The 18270-nt window shown below is 47.5% G+C and overlaps 1 protein-coding gene across 3 annotated transcripts in view; it reads left to right on the top strand.

The window, feature by feature from the left end:
* GALNT2 (polypeptide N-acetylgalactosaminyltransferase 2) overlaps nucleotides 1-18270 on the top strand; it is a 193696-nt gene that overhangs the window by 119398 nt on the left and 56028 nt on the right. For all 3 annotated transcript variants that reach the window (XM_023240434.2, XM_045039959.1, XM_006937791.5), the window contains exon 3: nucleotides 4196-4349. In XM_023240434.2, the coding sequence (XP_023096202.1) occupies nucleotides 4196-4349 (154 nt within the window). The remainder of the gene's footprint in view (nucleotides 1-4195; nucleotides 4350-18270) is intronic.

Below are 18270 nucleotides of genomic sequence, written 5' to 3'. Positions count from 1 at the left end.
GCCCCATAAGTCAGCGCGAGGTCGCAGACAGGTGGCTTGTCCCGCCCGCGCAGGAATCTTTGGGAAGAGTCTGTTTGACAGAAGCCTAGGTTTCCACACTCATGGGGCCGCTCGGCTCCTCCTTCTCAGAGAATCTGTCTGTCGTCCAGAAATCAATTTCTTCTTAAATACTCTCATAACTCATTTAATAAGCAAACAATTTTCCCAGGCGTTCTTAGGATAATGCCCACTTTCTCCTCGTGTGTTCTTTAATCGCAGGTGGTTTTCTATGGTCTTTGGTGATGGAGCTGCTTTCTGGCTTCTCCTGCAAAGTTTTGGTTTTTTTTTTTTAATTAAAAAAAATTTTTTTTTAATTTGAGAGAGAGAGCAAGAAAGCACTAGCAGGGGACAGGGTGGAGTGGGAGAGAGAGAGAGAGAGAGAGAAGGAGAATCTTAAGCAGGCTCCACACTCATCACAGAGCCCGACGCGGGGCTCGATCCCACGACTTTGGGATCATGACCTGAGCTGAAATCAAGAGTCAGATGCTCAACTGACAGAGCCACCCAGGCACCGTCTTTTCTTGTACAGTTTTATATCTTTGGGGTATTTCATGGCCTCTGCTTCTGCCTAGCTAGCCAAGTTCACTGTCTGTAGGTGTTCGTGTATTTTTTGTTTGTTTGTTTTCTAAAGCTCTTAATTTCCAATGCACTTTCTAAAAATTTTACAGTGAAAGAAGTACACGATGATTTATGAATGGCATTTTTTAAAAGTCAGGCTCTTCAGACATTGTACCTGTTGTTTTGACTGTTTCTCTCCAACCTGTAACTGAGGCCCAGCCTGTTCCGTTGTCTCTGCATCTGGCTGCTTCCCCTAATGCCCGGGTTGGGATGGGGCACGCATGCCCTCTGAGAGCCATGCTCTCTCTTTCCTGCCTCTGCTCTTTGGGTGGCTCCAGCCCTAGGAATTCTATATAATACAGAACTAATTTCTATTCTTTAGCCCAGTGGTTTTCAGATTATGGGGTGTGACCCATTATTCGAGCATGAAGCCACTTCTGTGGTGCTGCACCCACATAAGAAAAACAGGTCAAATAGATCCATCTGTTCACACAGAGGAAGGCTGAAACCTTCATTTCAATTGTGTGCCTACGTATGTGTGTTCATGTGTCGGGGACATGATATAAAATGTGTGTCATAGTCAAACGTGTTTGAGAGTCCCTGCCGTATTCTGACATATTGCTGAACTTCCAAGACAGAAAAACCAGTTATAACCTGTCTCCAGTAAAATGGTCGCATGCCTTGGGAAAATTGTCCCAAGGCAAGGCAGAGTCCACAAGGGTCCTGTGGAAGATGTTCCCAAGTCGGAAGGAGTCACTGTGGGCTGCTTCAGAGGGGGTTCCTGCAGTCTTTGGAGGATGGCTTCTCCTACATCACTCCTACTCATTCTTCAATTCTCAGTTCAAATATTCCGTCCCCGGGGGAAGCCTTCCCTACTCCCCCTGTCTACATCGGTTTCCTCTGTTAGGTGCCTCCGTAGAACTACATTTCTTAGTATCAGAACACCTAGCTCAGTTGTTCATGAGACAGTGATTGGTATAGTCATTTTATTATTATCTGTCTCCCTCCATCTCCTAGAACATGACCTCCGCTGGGCAGGCATCAGGTCTGTTTTTGCTCACTGTATCTGCAGGAGCCAGCACAATGCCTAGCATATAGTCCACACTTCGTATACACCAATGGCTTGGGGCCAAGTCCCCACAGTCACCCGACATCAGGAACCCCATAAAACCCGCTGCTGTCCTCATGTCTTTTCTAGAAGGGGGGAAGGTTTTCTATTACAAGGAGATCTGTAGGTGGGATTGAAGCCCCAGGAACTCAGCAGAAGCCTTGCCCCACACAGGCCAGGAGTAAGCTGACTCCCTTCTTACTGTCCCCAGCGCTCCCGGTGAGGGTCACGGAGAGCATAAGCAGAGTGACAGACAGAACTTCTCTTGGGTGACGGTCCCTTCTCTGGTTGTGGCTGGGGCTCCACGGTTCCTGGTTCCTTGTGGTAGTAACGAATATTCAGGCCTTTACACATTAGTTGGAACCAGCTCATTTGGATTCCGTAGTAAGTACTGCAGATATAGATCTTAGCTGAGGCTCTGATTTGTGTTAGTCCAAGCACAGATGGGTGGTTTTTTTCTTCCCTATCCTCAAGAGTCTGTGAGGGTGAAGGCAGAAAGGTGGGGAGAGAGGAGGATCCAGAAGTATTTCCAGGGTTGCCCTAGCATGAAAAACATGTTTCCAAAAAGGTGTTTTGGAAACGTTTTATTTGAGGCAGGAGAAAACGCTGACACTCTGGCCAGCTCCCATAACCTAACCAGACATTTTTCGGGGGCACGGCGTCGTCATAGCCAGGGAGCTCGTGAGTTTTGAAACTGCTTTTCCATTTGAGAGAGCGGACCTCTGTGACCCCAAGCATCATTTCCCCAGCAACCAGCTGTGATGAGATGGGGGTTCTGACCTCGCGGGACAATCGCAGCAAGAAACAGATGAGCTTGTGGATAGAAAATTTACTCTATGGCCTTGAACAGATCTCATGTAACCGAATCTCAGTTTCCTCATCTCTGAACTAGAGAAAGAAATGGGACGTGCCTTTGTTGGACGCGGAGAGATCCATGTTGGAAAAGCACGCATGTAGGTATTGTTGAGTTTAACTGAACAGCCTAGCGTTTGACAGGAGGCAGAAGACCTGTGGCCTGCACACATGTGCCTGTTGTGGGTAGCTGTCAACAGGCCTGCTCTCACGTCTCTGGCCAGCACCTCACTCTTTGCTAAACTGGCTTCCTGGCCGGTCCTGAATGGGGTAAGGTAGTTCACTGCCACCCCAGGGCCTTTGCACCGCAGTTCCCTGAGCATTTTCCTATGCTGTTCCCAGAGGGCTCCGTGGCCCACTCCCTCCCTTTGTCTGGGTGTCTACTCGGACATTAGAGCCCCTATCAGACACCCCACAGAAAACGACCCCAGAACTATTTGCCCCTTAATGCCTTTTCTTCACAGCACTGTGACCATTGGGAATTTCATAAGCTTCCTGGGGACAGGTTTCTTATTCTTTTTTTTTTTTTTTTTGAGTTTGGTTCAAGTTTGCTACACCTACCAAACTGGCACACAGTAGGCCATTCAGTCCTCACGAAAAACCTTTTTTCATTGTTTTTAAGTTCATTGATCTTTAGGAAACTCTTTTTTCAAAGAATAAAATAAAAAAAAAAAACCTGCCCAAGATCATAAAGATAGCAAGCGGTAGACAGGGGTCTAAAAGCCAGGGCGAACTTCAAGTCCTGAATATTCTCTCTGCCTGGAGTCGGTCTTTCCTTCTGTCTTTCCCTCTGAGCACTGATGCCTTTGCTGTGTCTCTGGGTCTGCCTTCATGATGCCCAGACCTGCCCAGCCTCGCCCCAGCCTACAGTGCTCTTTCCTCTAGATCCAGCTACAGCCAGTACTGCCCCTACCCCAGGTCCCAGTACAAACTCCCCACTCCGCTGTCGTGTTCTTGGAGAACCTCATGCTTGACCTTCTAGAGTGGCAGCAACTAATCCGATCACGAGTCAGGGCTGACCCACGCATGGACAGGTCACCTTGGCCCCCATTCCCTCTTGAAACGTGTGCTAGAAGGTGTCCGTGCTAGGATTGGTTCCTCTCACCTCCTCGTGGGGTCAGACGTGGCAGCAGCTTCGAGAAGAAGCCCTGAGAAGCGTCTCACCGAGGGATGTGGGGATCGCCTGTTCTTTGTCATGTCACGTTTAAACGCTTACTTTCGTGTCACCCGATGTGACTCGACAGGAGAACCTTGCGTGTAATTTGGACGTTATCTCTTTCACCGTATCTGGGATGCTTCTGGGCCTTACCGTAATCCCTGGAAAGGTGCAACAAGCAGGTAGCAATCTCCTTTCTTACCAAGTGTGTGCGGAACCATGCTTACGGATACCTTGGCTGGCACAGAATATCGCTCACTAGACAGCACAGGAGGTCCGAGTCTCGTTGCAAACCGTCAGCATCCGGCTTTCCAATCTGGGCACGTGACGATGCTTGCTTGGGCTGTTTTCAGCTAGTTTGTGGACGAAAACTGCCATCAGAGGAAGCCGTGGGCTTCTGGTAACACCGTTCACGTGGCGTCTGCTGGCCTCCGCTCTCATTTTCCCCTCGTCCCACACCCTCTGTCTGCTCTTTCTCTCAGGAAAAGTGCGGTGGCGGGACTTTAACCAGGAAGCCTACGTCGGAGGGACAATGGTCCGCTCCGGGCAGGACCCCTACGCCCGCAACAAATTCAACCAAGTGGAAAGCGATAAGCTGCGGATGGACAGAGCCATCCCGGACACCAGACATGACCAGTAAGTACTAAGCTGTGTGTCGGCCTGGGGCCTCCGCTTGCTTTCCCACACCTGGTAAGTAGCTCTGACCACGACGCAGCATCTTTCTTTTACTCTGGGAGACTGAACGCGCGTCGTGTCTCTACGGGGCGGTAAAACTCGGAAAAGGCATACGGCATTGGGGCTCCACTCCCTGGAAGAGACAGGCCCGCTGGGGATGGGATTCTAGTCTTTCGGATCCCCCAAGGCAGTATCGAGAGGCCGTGGGTGGCTGGCCAGAGGGGAGGGGGGGGGTCAGCACGAGAAGGGCATGTCATCTCTCAAACCCCTTCCCAAACACGCGTAATTTGCCATAGTTCGTAGCGTTGTCGGAAGGAAGGAAATCGGAATTCTTGATCTATTAGGACAGCTTAACTCAGAAATGTTCTAGAGACCGGAAAGGCGAAAGGAACAACCCCGGCAGGGCAGATGTGAAACTGAGCTGAAACACAGAGACAGAGGAGGACTACGTCCTTCTCTTGACTCTTCAGGGATCTGGGACCCGAGGGCAGAGGGCACTCCGGGGTTCATCGGGCTCGGCTGATGAGGTCTCCAGGCATTCTAACGTGAGTTTGTCACCGCTTACTGTCAGGCCTCACTGCCGCTACGCCTCTCAGCCTTGCTGGTAAGAAGCTCTGACTGGGAGGCTGGTCACATGGAGATCATTGCGGGGGTTGGGCTTGTTGCAGATTGTTAAAAAATAAAGAGTTGTATTTGGAGGACAGCTGTTTCCTGGCTGTTTGGTAGGCGTTCCTGCTCACCGGGTTACTTAGGGAGTCATTCATCGTCATGGATGACACATCCACTGCGACTCAGACACTGTGTTCGGGTCCTGGGATTCCAGACAGAAGAGTCTCTGGCCCCAGTCCCGTTCTGGCTGGGGATGGGGCGGGGTGGGGTGGGGTGGGTAACAGGTGCACCAGGAAGCAAGGGGGGTGGTACCCCAGGGCTTGGACAGTCTGCTCTAAAGCAGTGCGGCCAGGGCCCCCAGGAGGTGGGAAGGTCAGGAAACGCCCGAAGGAGGGGGGAGTCCTGAGCTGGAGGCATCCAGAAAGAAGGACAGGGGCAAGGCCGTGACAGGCAGTGCTGGGCTTCCAGAGAGCCCATCAGCGATCGGATCGCCCTGCGTGTGTGTCCCAGGGACTGAGAGGAGGGTAAGCTGGCGAGGGACGACAGTCAGCTACCTTACACGTGAACACTTCTTAGTTTGGCTTGATTTTGTAAATTAGTAGCATGCACGGAAAGGGTGTTTTCCTCTTCTGCTTTCAGGGGAACTTGACTTAACGGTGTCGGTTAACCATTTAGCTGCCAGGTTATCACTCCCTTTGCTTAACAGTCTTTTCGCGTGTTTGTTTTATTGTGTGTGCGTGTTCTAGACAGCTCTGTGCTCCCACAGCAGCTCATAAGCAGGCAAATTTACAGGACTTTTGGACCAAGGAGTTAAGTGCGCAGTGTGTGTGTGTGTGTGTGTGTGTGTATGTGTGTGTGTGCATCAGAGAGAGAAAGAGAGAGAGAGAGAGAGAGAGAGAGAGATTTAATATATGAAACATACGGCGGATATATAATTATATGTGATACATAATATTAAGAATCTTACCGTTTTTCTAAATCCAGTCCAGGAGATGGTCTTTGTTTAATGTCTCCTATAATCCATTCATTTTTTTTTTCACAGGCAGCTTTGTTCAGTCTTTAGGCTGTGCTCCCGATTAAATTCAGCAGGGTTAGCTGTGGAACAGCCTATCTAAAAAGGTTTGCTGACCTGGGATCCACGGACCCCAGGGAGCCCACACGGAGGCTCTGGGACCCTGCGAGTCCTGGAGCAGTGTGTATGCACATGCCTGCATCTCTGGGGAGAGGTCACGAGTGCCGGTGTCCCCACCCCCCCCATCCCCAGGCTAACCAGACTGTCTGCACCCCGCCTGTGCGAAGCGCTCCTTGGGGGCACTTACATGGTCCTTGAGAGTCAGACTCTGGACACAAAGGTTGTCTTCATTGCACGGAGAGGGAGGGGAGGGTCCCCCTTTGTTAAAAACCTGCCCAGTGATTAGGAGCAGCGGACTTAAGGCCAGAAAGGGGCACTGTGGCTTTTAAGAGGGGCTTGGCCTAAACTCAAGAGCGTGGTTGATGTTCCAGCAGAATCTGGCTCAGAAACCTTACCTGGTGCTTTGAATCAACTGCTTCGAATCACATCTCCATGAGACGGTGTGAGTGTCACTGCACCGTTGGGTTGTGAGTGGTTTTTCGGCTGTGACTTTTCCTTAGAGCTGAGAGAAAGTAGTGTCTTTGTGATGGCTCATCAGTGTGTGGGCTTCAAAGTCCCCCAAATTAAATATATGTGCGTATATAGCTTTTTTTTTCCCCAGTTTTTGAAATACGAGTTTGTCCAAGCAGATGTTTGACTATTCCTCCCATGGTGGGATGTGTTAGAGGTGAGTTTAATTTTAGTGCCAGCGACAGTGGCATTTTCATTTGCATGTGTTAAAGGAACAGCTGGGATGCCTTCCGTGTTGGTTTGACTTTGGCTAAATTAATGTCTCCCCAAGTCAGTCAGATGCCTGAAACTGAGCCAATGTGCTGTCCTCGGAGCGTAAGCGCATACTGAATGTCAGGTTAAGGAGATCAAGCTGCCTCTGTGAATCTCCCCCGACCTCCACCATACCTCTCATTGAGAACTATTAAAGCGTTTGACCTTCTACATAAATGTTTTGTTTTGTTTTGTTTTGTTGGGTTTGTTTTGTTTTTGTTTTTGTTTTTGTTTTTTTTTCCCCGTCTCACCGTCTCTCCCTTCGTCTAGGATTATGGACACGTTTGAATTCAGCCTTCCTGTGTGATGAATCTGAAAGCCATGCACGTGGTTCATTAAGAACAAGGTTTTTGGAGTCATGTAGATCTTGGTCACGATCCCAGACCCTCCAGTCCTTAATCCTGTGGCCGGTAGCATTTGTAGATGATGGCACACGATCACCTCTGGTTACCATGAGGAGAAACACGTTGTCTACAAGGTGCTGGTTTCTCCTCCCTTGAGATTTTGTTCAGAGGCACCCTCAGCGAGGCGGCCCTTGACCTCGACCACCTCCCCGAGGAGTGCAGCCGCCTGGCCCCCACCCTTGATTTTCTCCATAATTCTTATCACCACCCACACACCATATGTCTTACTTATTTACATGTTCATCTGTCTTTACCCATTAGAATAGTGAGATACTGCTGCCAGGATCGTTATTGGACGACTGACGGCATTCAGGAAATTCAGTAAATATTTGTTGAGTGAATGTATTGCTCAGCACATATGGTGAGTGCCTACTAAGTCATCAGTGATACTAAGAGTCATAAAAAGAATAAGGGAGATTTTTAGCAGTGGAGATTTTTAGCAGTATAGATCATATGAACCCCATGATGAACCCCACATAAACATAACGTGTTTACATTCTTCCAGGACTGAAAAGCAATGCAATTACATCCCACTCTTTATTTCCTGTCCTTTGGGATAGATACAAGGCATCAGGTGTTCAGAGCCTTGCAAAAACAAAACCAAAACAAAACAAAACTTCACATATTTGGGCAATGTTTTATTTACCTTTTTTAAGTATATAAAATGTACTGGCCCCCCCTGCCCCCCGAAAAAAAAATACATACATAGAAGCAAGTAGCCTAGAAAAGCTTGTCAGGAGTGAAATCCTAGATCTGACATACAGGAAATGTTGGCTTATTCTAATAAGCCTTAGAAATTAGAAAATAGGAGCCCGTCCTAGTCTTAACAGTACAGTTGCCCACTCAAAAAAAAAAAAAAATTCCCCTACTTCATTTAAATTTTTTTTAATATCTATTTATTTTTGAGAGAGACAGAGAGAGAGAGACAAAGCATGAGCAGGGGAGGGGCAGAGAGAGAGGGAGACGCAGAATCGGAAGCAGGCTCCGGGCTCCGAGCTGTCAGCACAGAGCCCGACGCGGGGCTCGAACTCACAGACCGCGAGATCATGACCTGAGCCAAAGTCAGACGCTCAACCGATTGAGCCACCCAGGCGCCCCCCCAACTTCATTTAATTTTATTTGAAATCTCAAATAAATTACCAAGGCTAAAAGCAAATTAAAGACCAATGGAAATTTTGAAAATGCTTTTTCCGACTATTTAGGTCTTTCCCTTCCCACCTTTGGGAAGCTGTTGTTAGTGCCCGGGCAAAAGATCATACAGAACAGCGTTGGACAGACATAGATATGTATGGAAGGGGGAGCCAACAGGATGTGGCAGTGGGTCCGATGAGGGGTGTGATACGCCATGAAGCAGAGCTCCAGGATGTATGGCTAAAACAAGGGAAGAGATGGGTCGCCTTAACTGAGATGAGGGGGCTGAGTGGAGCGGGTGCGGGGGACACATCAGCAGTTAACGTTTGGACATGTTAAGTCCAAGGTACATTGTGATTGGATATGCGTCTGGTGTTCAGCAGAAAGGTCTTAGTGGGAATGTAAACTTGGAAATGGTCAGTATACAGGTGGCATTTAGAACTATAAAATGGACATCACCCCCCCAGGGCAACGAACATAGAAAGGAGGAGAGGCCCAAAGACCGCCATTGAAATTCAGCTGTGAATTAGAGCCAAGGCCAACACTTGGAGTACAGTCCAACATGGTCGACCGCTGACTGTGTCCTCTGGGTGCTGAGGCCCCAGGGGAGGAGTACTCTTGTTACCCTGTTAGAGTAGGGGTGAGGAGGGGTGTGTTAAAGCCCCTCCCGAGTCCAACTCAGAAGAGTTTTTCACTGTTTTTTGTTAGTGCGTGCGCACACACGCGTGTGTATTTTGTTCTGTTTGCCCAGAAATGCATCTGACGCGAAAGTCAAGTACAGGAATCAGGCGCAACCCAAGGAGTTTATATAGAGTATCGTTCTGTCTGCTGGGGAAAGCTGGAGCTGGTTTGCTTTAAAACTGTGTATAGGGGCGCCTGGGTGGCGCAGTCGGTTAAGCGTCCGACTTCAGCCAGGTCACGATCTCGCGGTCCGTGAGTTCGAGCCCCGCGTCGGGCTCTGGGCTGATGGCTCAGAGCCTGGAGCCTGTTTCCGATTCTGTGTCTCCCTCTCTCTCTGCCCCACTCATGCTCTGTCTCTCTCTGTCCCAAAAATAAATAAAAAACGTTGAAAAAAAATTGTATATATAAGTAAAATCAAACAAACCTTTAGGGGGGAAAGCCTTATTCCCTTGTTTTCTTCTTTTCCCTGTCAGCCGCACACCATTCCTTTCCATTTATTTATCCAAGTCCCTTAAAAATGAGAACCGCTTGATAAAAGGGCAGATTTTGTTCAGGTGTCAAAAGTTGAATTTCTAGCAAGTTGCTCTCTGTGCTACCCCCCCCTCTTTTTTTTGATCACTAAATTAAAAATGAAGGGTTTTGAAACATTTTTGCGTCTAAAACTCAAACACTGCTCCTGACCACCGGTGATCTCAACTGCATCCCATAAAGGATCGAGAAGTTTGTCCAAGGTGCACACCTCATGGCAGCCTTGAAATCAAGGGAACACTGTGTTTACTCTGTCTGTAAATTTGGGGTTACTCGTAAGGTTTGGTTTTGTTCCGTTCAGGATAATCACCCAAGGGCTGTGTTTTGAACCAGTTTCTTAAACGTCTAGCTGTAATGCAGCCCAAACCCAGAGAGGAGGACTCTCGAGGGGCCATTCTTTTCTTTCTTTCCTACTTTTATTTTTTAGAAACCTTTCAACACGAGGGCAGGCATTGAAGTAACCGACTGGGCTGTTTAGTCTGGCTGGAGTGTCCGCGTTGATGTCAGTGGTTTTAAGAGTAGCTAATCGGGATTAAGGGTTGTGGGGAAAGATACAATCCAACTTTTCATTGTTACTCAGTGAGGGTAAACACCGTGAAAGCCAAGAAAAAGTTTTCTATGTCAACTCAGCTGCCCGGAGTGAGGCTTTGGTGTGGGCCGTTATGTTAGGGGGACACAGAGTTTGGTTTTTAGGAGAGCAGAAGATCCGGGGAAACAAGAGGAGAGGAGTGTGGCTCCGGAGGAGTCTGGCTTCTCCTGAGTTGGGGGGGTGGGGGTCTCTTGGGGCCCGGGGCTTTGTTTTCATTTCACATTTTTCTTATAAAAGTGGCATCTTACAAACATGCATGAGCAGCTGACCCTCTTTTGTGGCGGCTGCTCTGGGACAGAGCTGATCTGCTCCCTCGGCAGCTCAGCGGGGCTCAGACCTGCTTTGGCAGACCCAAGTCACCTTCCTGTGTCCCACCGGCAGGGTCCTGGGACAGGAGACAGGTGCTTCTCTACGCAGGGGCCCCCCAGCTCCCTCTGAGTTTCAGGTGGCCTCGCGGGCATTTGTGGCCGGTGGGGCAGAGGGGGTTTGGCTGCGGCACAACAGCGAGGCTTTAAGCTCTGTTGCATAGTAACGGCAACAAAATATTTATTGGGACGTTTTATCAGTGTCATGACCTGCGCTCAGCCTTTTATGTGCATTGATTTTATTTAATCTGCTGGCACTCCTGCGAGGTGGGTGGGGAGATCCTTCTCCTGATGACATCATCCGCCAGTCTCCAGAAGTGGGGGGGAATGGAGAGCCCGCCTCCAGAGAGCCCAGGAGCCTCGCCCCCACGGGAAGCAGAGTCGCTGACAGCGTGCCGCCTCGCCCTCGCCCTCGGCAGGTGGCTTTCCCACGCCTGGTCTTCAGGCACGAGGCCCGAAAGTACCTAAAAAGCAATCGATCCCGATTGGCCACTGCCATTGCTGGTGGAATCCTGGGAGGTTGAGAAGAAGCAAGGTTTCTGCTTCTGTCTTTCTGACGTCAGTTCTCCGCGGGAAGGTGATAGAAGAGTGTGCTCTGTTTCTGTTCCCCGGGGGGCGGGGGGGACCTGCGTGCCACCTGGACAGTCGCAGGCGGCCGGCCTCCAGGCTCTCTGCTCTCACGGGCCCCCCGCTGCCCCATCCCACGGCCTGACCTGCGCCTGACGCGCGCAATCCCGGCCACGGCCTCGCCACCGTTCACCAGCCTGTTGTGTTCTGTGTTTGTTTTGCTTGCTTTTATTTGTAGTGTTTTTATAAAAACCAGTTCCGGCAACAGGCTACTCTTCTTTTTCCCCTTATCCGTTCCCCTTTTTGACCATTTGAAGCCTCCTCTGCATCTAAAACAAAGAATGCCCCGGACTGGGAGACGATATAAGGCAAAGACAGTGGACGCTGTCTGTGCCTTGTGTGAGCAGCTCCGAGGGGCCTGGTGGAGGCCTTCTCGTAAAAAGATCAGCAGCAAACATTTTGAAAGCTCAATCCCTGAGTGCCTGTGCACACGTGTGGCTCAGTTTGCCCCGGCTGGGACTCTGGCTTATAGTTTGGGCAGAGACGGATGGTCCTAAATGAGTAACATAATTTTGTTTCTTTCTTCTTCGGTCCCCTTTCCACCAGCATCCTGGGAATACAGCGGTGTGCACAAAGGTCCTCTCGGTGCTTGAGGAGCTCACAGTGCAGGGGGAGAGGTGGTGGCTAATGGACAGTGGCGTAGTCCAGTCCACTGGGTGGTCCGGGAAGGGCAATCTTGTCCTTTTTAAAAATTTTTTTAGTGTTTATTCATATTTTTAGAGAGCGAGAGCGCAAGCAGGGGAGGGGCAGAGAAAGAGGGAGACACAGAATCTCAAGCAGGCTCCAGGCTCTGAGCTGTTAGCACAGAGCCCTGACGCAGAGCTCAAACCCACGAACCGAGAAATCATGACCTGGGTCGAAGTTGGATGCCCAACCTACTGAGCCACCCAGGCGCCCCAACAATCTTGTCTTTTAATTAGAATATTTACTCCATTTACATTTAGTGCAGTTTCTGATGTATTTGGGTTTAACACTGGCATCTCTGTCAATGTTCTATTTATGCCACGTTTTGTGTTCCTTTTCCTCCTCTTTCCTGCTTCTTTTAGATTAATTATTTCTCTCTTTGTTAGCTTGTTGCATTCTTCACTTATGAGAGTCTAATATAAATGAATAATTTTATTATTTCCTGAATAATGCACAGACCTCATAGCACTTGGCCCCATTAGCTCTCCTACCCTCTTTGACACTCTTTATTGCCATATGGTCTAATTCTCTCTGTGTGTAAACTCCACAGGACATCTTCTGGCGTTTTGTGTAGTAAATATCCTTTTGATTTATTCCCGTATTTATGTTTTTTCCTTATTTCTTATAATTTTCACTTTTCCTCCTGGGACCGTTTTTCATCTGTCTGAGAACTATTAGTATTTCTCTTAGTGCCAGTTTTCTGGCAATGAATTCTCTCCCTTTATTGTCTCATAATAGGTTTGCCCTTTACTTCACTTTTACTTTTGAAAAGTATTTTCATCGAATTTAGAATTCCAGGTTGACCGAAGCTTGGGCAACTTTTCTATAGTCATTCTGTGGTCTTCGGGCTTCCATTGTTTCTGGTAAAACATCAACTGTTGATCTTACTGTAGCATTTTTGAAGGCATTTTAGCTTTTTCCTCTGGCTTCCTTAAAGATACTTCTCTTTGTCTTTGGTTTTCAGAAATTTCGCTGAAATGTGCCTAAGTGTCTTCTTTGTATTGAACCTGTTTGGGTTTGTAGATTTCCTGAATCTGTTGCTTCCTGTCTTTGGCAAGCTTCTCTTGTGCCCCATTTTCTCTCCTGTCTCCCTCTGGGCCCTAAATACATCTTTGTTAGAGGTTTCAGCATGTCCTGTGTCCCTCTTGTGCTCTTTTCCATTTTATTTATCCTTTTCTATTCTTTGTGCTTTAACCTAGGTGTAATTTTATTGGCTTTCCTTCTGGTTTACTGATTCTTTGCTATCTCTATTTTGCTTTTTTTTTTTTTAACGTTTATTCATATTTTAGAGAGAGTGGTGGGGGGTGGGTAGGTGCAGTGAGAGAGAGGGGACAGAGGATCCGAAGTGGGCTCCGGGCTGACAGAGCCTCATGTAGGGCTCGAACTCATGAACTGTGAGATCACAGCCTGAGCGGAAGTCAGACACTTTACTGACTGAGCCACCCAGGTGCTCCCATATCTATTTGGCTTTTAAGCCCATCTGCTGAATTCTTAATTTTAGTTATTTTATTTTGTTGTGTATGAACAAATAATAGAGATATTTAAAGGGCCTCCTTGATGTTTTCATCCTCCAAAGAGGATGTCGTTTTGCTCTGTGACAGGCGAAAAAGGGCAGATCGCCTCGGGCAGGTGTGGCACTGAGCTGGCATCAGCTGGGTTTCAGTCTTTTGTAAAACACTGATGAGTTCCCAGTTCTCTTTAGCTATTGGAAGGGAGCCCTTTGGGATTCCACCTGGAAGCCTGCGATGGTTATTAGAGCCCCTTTTTCCTTGGCGAGACCTGAACTGCAGTTCTGGCCTCCACAGCTCCGTGACACCTGCAGAAACTTACCTTGCTTTGCCTCCTGCAAAGCCATCACTTCTGCTTAGCTTCTCCAGTCTATCGGCTTCACGCCGCGTGAGGGGAAGAGGGATCAGAGAATGTTGGCCTTACTCTGGGGGCCTCTCTTCTTTCTGGGAACCCGGCCCTGTAACACCCAGCTGCCTAGTTAACTCTCCAGTGCCTTCAAATAGATTTTTTTGGTGTGTTTCATCCAACATTTCTAGTTGCTTCTTGTGGGCAGATTGGTCTATACCAAGGAACTTTGCTATTATTGAAAGCAGGGAAAAAAACCCTGAGTGTTCTGTTTGGAATCCAAATTCAGTCTGAATCTTGACGGTTCATAAATTTTTCTCTGAGCAGCACTGTCTATCCCCCGTCTGAATAAGTAGAAATAGCTATGGGGGTGCCCGGATGGCCCAGTCGATTAAGTGTCTGACTCTTGGTTTCAGCTCAGGTCACGATCTCACAATTTGTAAGTTTCAGCCCCACAAGGGGCTCCTCACTGACCGTGCAGAGCCTGCTTGGGATTCTCTCTCTCCGCCCCCCATCTTTCTCTGCCCCTCCAACACTCACTCTTCCTGTCTTTCTCAAAATAAATAAATAAACTTAAAAAAAGAAAAAGGAGACAAGGAAGTAGCTGTGGACTTGAGTGGTTAATGGCTCTGTCACTTAACTCCCAGACTGAGGTCGGAACAATCTCTCTAAACTCCTCAGTTTTTTATCTGCGAAACCACAGCAGTGCATGCCCTGTCCATCTTACACATAGTCGTTAGGCTCAGATATGTGTGAAAGAGCTTCATAAACTACAAACAGCCCCACAGAATATTATCGTATTGTTATCGTGTGTGACGAGCAGCTTGTGTATATGTGAAATCAGCTTTGAGAGCTTTGCTCTCGATACGTGTGTGCCATTGAGGGCAGACGTTCAGCCTTCTTCGTCTGAACGGCTCTGTTGTGCTGAGGTCTTGTAGGTCTCGGTCTTGTCGTGCAGTGCAACCCTGGAGCTTGTTGGCATTGACCGAAAACAGTTGAGGAAGTAACCGAAATAGCGATTTCCACCTGTTTCAAAAGGAAAGTAGAGCAAGAAGAATGGGTCCTCAGTATGTTGCTTGGTAAATGCGATGAATCTTTGGGTCTGAACAAACCATCCTGTTTCAGCCACCGTCTTAAACCCGTTGCTTCGCCACCACCATGTAACTGTTAAAATTTTTTCTCTTCTTTTTTAATGGGAAGGATTTTGTCTATTTTAGGAAACAGTCAAAACAGTGTAAAATGTGTTTCGACTCTCTCAGCCCCTTAGGCTGTATATTTTACTTTTTCTGGAACACTGGGATTTCAGAGATCACTTGTGACTTCTCTGATGAGCTCGAGAGGAGCGGCATTGCCAGCTCATGGTACCTGCGTTCTTGCACTTGGAACGTCTGCCCATTCGCTGGTAGAGCTGACCAGTCCCCACATACCCTGGAGTGCTAAGCGGTGTGGCCGAATCTTTGAGAACCCCGATCTCTATCCCAACCTGTAAAAATAGAAGTACAGACTTTTAAAATTAACACTCAACTACGCTGGATCAACTGTGATTTCTTCTATCAGGCAATGATGGGAGAAGAAAATCACGTCTTTGGAAATTTGAATCTGTTAAAAGAATACCCCAATAAGAAAATTGCACTCAGATTTGAAGTTTTATATATATATTTTTTTGACTTTTGCATTCATGCGTTCATTTAGCAAGCATTTGAGAGCTTCCTGTGTGACAGGTGTTTTTCTGGTCACTAGGGAAACGATAATGAACAAAACTGATTGTAAAATTTCTCTGCTGCCTAGAGCTTAGATTGAGGGGGTAGGAGTGGAAGACAGAAAAAACGAGTGATTAAACTCTATGATAATAAGATGTTAAATGCAACAGAGAGAAATAAACTAAGCGTGGGGTCAGCAAGTATGATAGTCAAGGTCAGAGGTCCAATATTAAATAAGTGATAAGGCACAGTAAAAGAAACAGTCAACAAAATGAAAAGGCACCAACAGAATGAGAGAAAACATTTGCAAATCGTGTATCTGATTAATATAAAAAATATATAAGGAGCTCATACAACTCAATAGCTCTTTCTGGGTATTTTTATTTATGTATTTTTTTAATCTATTAATATTTAATATAATTAAAATATATACTTTTAAGTATATATATTTATATATACATGTAAATTTTAAATATATATAATTTTAAATACATATATATTATAGGTACATATAAATGTACATATAAATACATATATATATGTAATTCTATGTAAAATGGGCAAAGGACCTGAATAAACATTTTTCCCAAGAAATTATGTGAGTGGCCAACAAGTACATGAGAAGGTACTCAGAATTACTAATCTTCAGGGAAATGTACATCAAAACCACAAGGAGATACCACTACGTCTCTTAGCATGCCTATCATCAAAACAAGAAATAAGAAATGTTGGTGAGAATGTGGAGAAGAGGAAACTGTTACACGCCGTTGGTGAGAATGCCAACTGGTGCAGCCACTCTGGAAAACAGCATGGAGGTTCCTCAAAAAAGTAAAAATAGCACTACTCTTTGGTCCAGCAATTCTGCTCCTGGGTATTTGTCCAAAGGAAATGAAATCACCGTCTCAAAGAGATAGCAGCATCATTTTTAATGTTTATAGTAGCACTATTTATAACAGCCGACACATGAAGCAGTGTTAAGTGTCCACAGGTGGATGAATAAAGAAATGTCTCATGCACACACACACACACACACACACACACACACACACACAATGATATACTCTTTAGCCATAAAAAAGTAGGAAATCTGTCATTTGTGACAACATAAATGGACCTGGAGGGCATTATGCTAAGTGAAATAAGTCAGAAAAAGGCAAATATTACTCTCCGATCTCCCATATATGTGGAATCCAAAAAAAAAAAAAGGAGAAAGAACAAACTTCTAGAAAAAGAGATCAGGTTTGTGATTGCCAGAGGTGGGGGTGGGGGAGGGAGATCTGAAAAAAGGTGATCGAAAGACACAAACGTCCAGTGGCAATAATCCATAAGTACTGGGAGTGTCCTATGCAGCACGGTGACTGTCGTTAACGCTGCTGTGTGGCATGTTTGAAACTCGCTGAGAGAGTAGGCCCTAAGAGTTCTCATCGCAAGGAAAACTAAGTTTCTCTTCCCATCGTTCCTTTGTGTCTGTCTATATGAGATGACGGATGTTAACTAAACTTACTGTGCTAATTACTTCACAGTATATGTTAAATCGTTATGCCGCACACCTTATTCAGTGCTTTATACCAATTATATCTCAGTAAAACCGGGGGAAAGTAAACAGGTCATCAGGGAAGGCTCTCACTGGCAGGAAGGCATGTAGCAAAGATCTGAGGGAGGGACAAGGGAGTGCCATCTGGATAACAGGGAAAAGATTCCCTTTCGGGGACGTGGCAAGGGAAAGTCCCCGAAAAGGGAGTGTGCCAGGCGTATCCGGGTGGCCAGGGAAGCCGGCCTGGCTGAGCAGGGGGAGGAGGAGGTGTGAGAGAGGTCAGGACCCCTGGGAACCTTGGAGGCTTCTTGTAAGGACGCTGGGTATTCTCTGAGAGAGGGGAGCCGCTGCAGGTTTTAGAGCAGAGGAACATCGTCTGAATTAGGTGTGCAAAGCGTCGGTCTTTTCAAGGTGGCTGTGTTAGGACCAGGCTTGTTTTGGGGGTGTGAGTGGGAGATGCGAGAACAGAAGCAGAGAAACCCCCGGAAGGGACCCTGACGTTGGCTCAGAGCCGTGGGTTAGCAGAAGAGCTGATGAGAAGTGGTTGGATTCTGGATGCATCTTAAAGGTAGAGTCGAGGTGATGCTGAATGGTTGGGCGTGGAGGGCTGAAGGATGAGGCCAAGGGCCTTGTCTCAACAGCCTGAAGAAGGGACTCGCCCCTTCCTGAGAGGAGGAGCAGGAGGGCTGGCGGGTGCTGCTACCGACTGCCCAAGTTCAAATCCCGGTGTCCCTTACGAGCTACCCGACTTCGGCACAGCGCTGAGCCCCCTGCGCCAGTTTCCTCAGGTATAAGTTGGGCATGTCATGGGGCCGCGATGAGGAATGAATGGGTTAACACTTGTACGCCCCTCGGCACGGTGACCTGCACACAGTAGGCGCTGCATGAACGTCAGCCGTGGGCAGGGCAGCCTTGCTACAAAGCCCAGGAGGGAACTTTGCATCCAAGTGGGAGGCTCAAGTGGGCAGTGGAGATACGTGAAAATCTAGAGTTCAGGGCACAAGCCTGCATAGAGGCCAGACATTTGGGATTTGGAAACAGTTCAACGTGGTCTTTAAAACCATTCCGTTATCCATCCCTGAACGTGTGTTATTAAGCACGGAGAGATTTCTGATCGCCACAATGGCTTCCGCGTTGGCAGGCTTGTTCTCCACGGCGTTTTTCCCCTTTATGGTGATTGTTGTATTTCCTCCGGTATCCACGCTGTGACCCTTGCAGCCAACACCTTTTTATGGCTGGCAATTCCTTTTTATGTTCTCTTACACTAAGTGCAAAGGCCAAG

This window comes from Felis catus, chromosome D2, assembly GCF_018350175.1.
Source record: "Felis catus isolate Fca126 chromosome D2, F.catus_Fca126_mat1.0, whole genome shotgun sequence".
In the NCBI taxonomy this organism is placed as follows: domain Eukaryota; kingdom Metazoa; phylum Chordata; class Mammalia; order Carnivora; family Felidae; genus Felis; species Felis catus.
The sequence above is the reverse complement of the archived record's forward strand: the minus strand, read 5'-3'. Positions and strand labels throughout refer to the sequence as shown.